General features: G+C 48.7%; 2 protein-coding genes across 2 annotated transcripts in view; one reads left to right on the forward strand and one right to left on the reverse strand.

Moving 5' to 3' along the window:
• Positions 1–241, forward strand: part of H257_19190 (hypothetical protein) — a gene marked incomplete at both ends in the record, with an annotated part of 2,428 nt that extends 2,187 nt beyond the window's left edge. The window contains one exon of the mRNA XM_009848333.1: positions 94–241. Within this exon, the coding sequence (XP_009846635.1) occupies positions 94–241 (148 nt within the window). The remainder of the gene's footprint in view (positions 1–93) is intronic.
• A 708-nt stretch (positions 242–949) lies between these two features.
• H257_19191 (hypothetical protein) lies at positions 950–1,588 on the reverse strand (the record flags this gene model as incomplete). The annotated part of the gene is made up of 2 exons (XM_009848334.1): positions 950–1,051; positions 1,106–1,588. 2 exons carry the CDS (start codon positions 1,586–1,588, stop codon positions 950–952), a joined length of 585 nt encoding a protein of 194 aa, XP_009846636.1.
• Positions 1,589–2,110: the final 522 nt, after the last annotated feature.

Here is a 2,110-nt window from a genome sequence, read left to right on the forward strand (position 1 = left end):
GAATTTCTCGAAAGCCAAGAGAATTATCAATGCACTCGTCAAGCATTCCGACAAAACGGAGTACATTATCTCCCAACTTGACCCAAACGACAGCTCTGCCGAATTCCTGGCGTGCTACAAAAAAATTGCCGTGTCTGTGGGCATCCCTACAAGCAACGACGAATGGGAAGCGCGGCGCATGGACGAAATGAGCTACCTCACGTTGTATCGGTCGTTTTCCACGTCCTCTGTGCCGCCGTGAGTTATCATACAAAAAATATATGTGTGGCGCACGCATGGTGTTTCGACGGCCTTCATGTTTGACTCTCGACGTGTCCTGCACAGTGTAACGGGTGATAAAGCAGCATGTATGGAGCAGAATTGACTCCTACCATTGTGACTTTGTCTTTCATCTCGGCCTTGGTCTCGGGCCTTCGCACGTAGCATTCGGACGTCGTATGCTATGGTTCTTTGAGAGTGATCTATCGTGGTGCAGAGGGTGGCGTACCTGGTTGCATTGTCGTGGTTGTGCCGTTCAGGTCTGTCGTGCCATCGGTCCCTTCGCGTGTGACTGCGCTACTGCTTGGCAATGGTTCATTGATAATGGCCTTTCGCGATGTCATGGGTGGCGTACCTGGTTTGATTGGTCGTTCGTGCGCTGTGGTTGACCACGACGCTTGATCAATGCTGAGTGAGCATCGTGCTGCGCTTTCGACTCCATCGTGTCGGAGTCCATGACCTCAAAACCAAAAGTACTGTCAAAACTCGATAAATATCATGTTTCAGGGGTTGCGCAAACACTTGCACAAAGGGTCGAATATCCATAAATATTTCACATGAATTGGTCAAGCCAATCGAGAGATACATCACTGGTGCCCTCGATGGTCGCGGACTGTTAACTCAATTGTCGCTGGAAAACGGCGAACTGCTATACCAAGTGTAAGCTAATGAATTCAATGTTAAATTTCCACTATTCTGTATTTCCCGCAAGGACGAACGCTTCCACAAACGCGAGTATGCCGAACTGGTTCATGTTGTGGCCCAGAAGCCCCGTCACATTCAGCCGCAGCACCTACCTCGTCACAAACTCATTGAATCATCTCCTTGGGGTGCGATGTATTTTTACCTCTTCGAAGTCGGCGGCGGATGCGACCGGTCGCGTCCGCGCCTTCCCAAAGCACTCCACGAGCGACAAGTCCAGGGCGTCGTTCAAGATGGCTACCAACGCCGCGACGCCCTTGCTAATCACCCACTTGAGCGCGGGCTCTGGCAGGATAATCGGCAGCTCGATGATGCTCGACAACTGCTTCCGCAGCGCTTCCACGTCGTCGATGCCCATGGCCTCCCGAATAAAGATAGTTGCCAATGACACCGACGTCTCGTCCTGCGCCAAGATGTCGTTCAGCTTTGTGTTGCCCATCGCGTCCGACACGATGGCTACCGTCGCATGGACGATCAGACGCTGGTCTTGCTCGGACAAGTAAGGCAAGTTCAACGTCGACTGGAAGTGCTCGATGAGGTGCGACTGCAGCAGCTTGCGTTGGGTATCAGGCACCGTGTTGGTCGTCATGATACGATCCCAATACGACTGGGGCATGAAGTTCTCCATCTCAAACACAATGCACCCCACCCATAGTTGTTACGTTAAGATTAAAGTATTGGATTAACTGTAAATGCCTGGTTTAAACTAAACACCTAAAGTTCAAAAATAAGTGGATTAAAGGTTAAGTAAAGTTGTCATTGAAGCCGACATGAGCCAGGATGTCTACATGCTTCGCTGCAACTAACAGTAAATACTTACCTGGAGGATGATCAACTTTACGATCCTCAAACGAAATGGCAGTGCATATATAGTTCATCATCACGCTAGAATCAAATCGAGTTCAGCCTGAGGAACAAAGCAACGTGCACTACTTCCTTAAAAGCCATTTTGCATCGTCTTCAATCGATTGCGCTGAGTTGCTTGGCTCCACACAAAACGGTTGCATAACTTTTAAACATATGACATTTAAATGTAAGAAAATTATTCTCCCTCCGTCCCACAATACTTGCGTAGATCAGAAAAAAGATGTACGGCTCCTTGAATAACATATCAAACACCTCAAAACTTTATGCTACTTGCATTGAACAC

The sequence above is a fragment of the Aphanomyces astaci genome, assembly GCF_000520075.1.
Source record: "Aphanomyces astaci strain APO3 unplaced genomic scaffold supercont1.397, whole genome shotgun sequence".
Classification (NCBI taxonomy): Eukaryota; Oomycota; class Saprolegniomycetes; order Saprolegniales; family Verrucalvaceae; genus Aphanomyces; species Aphanomyces astaci.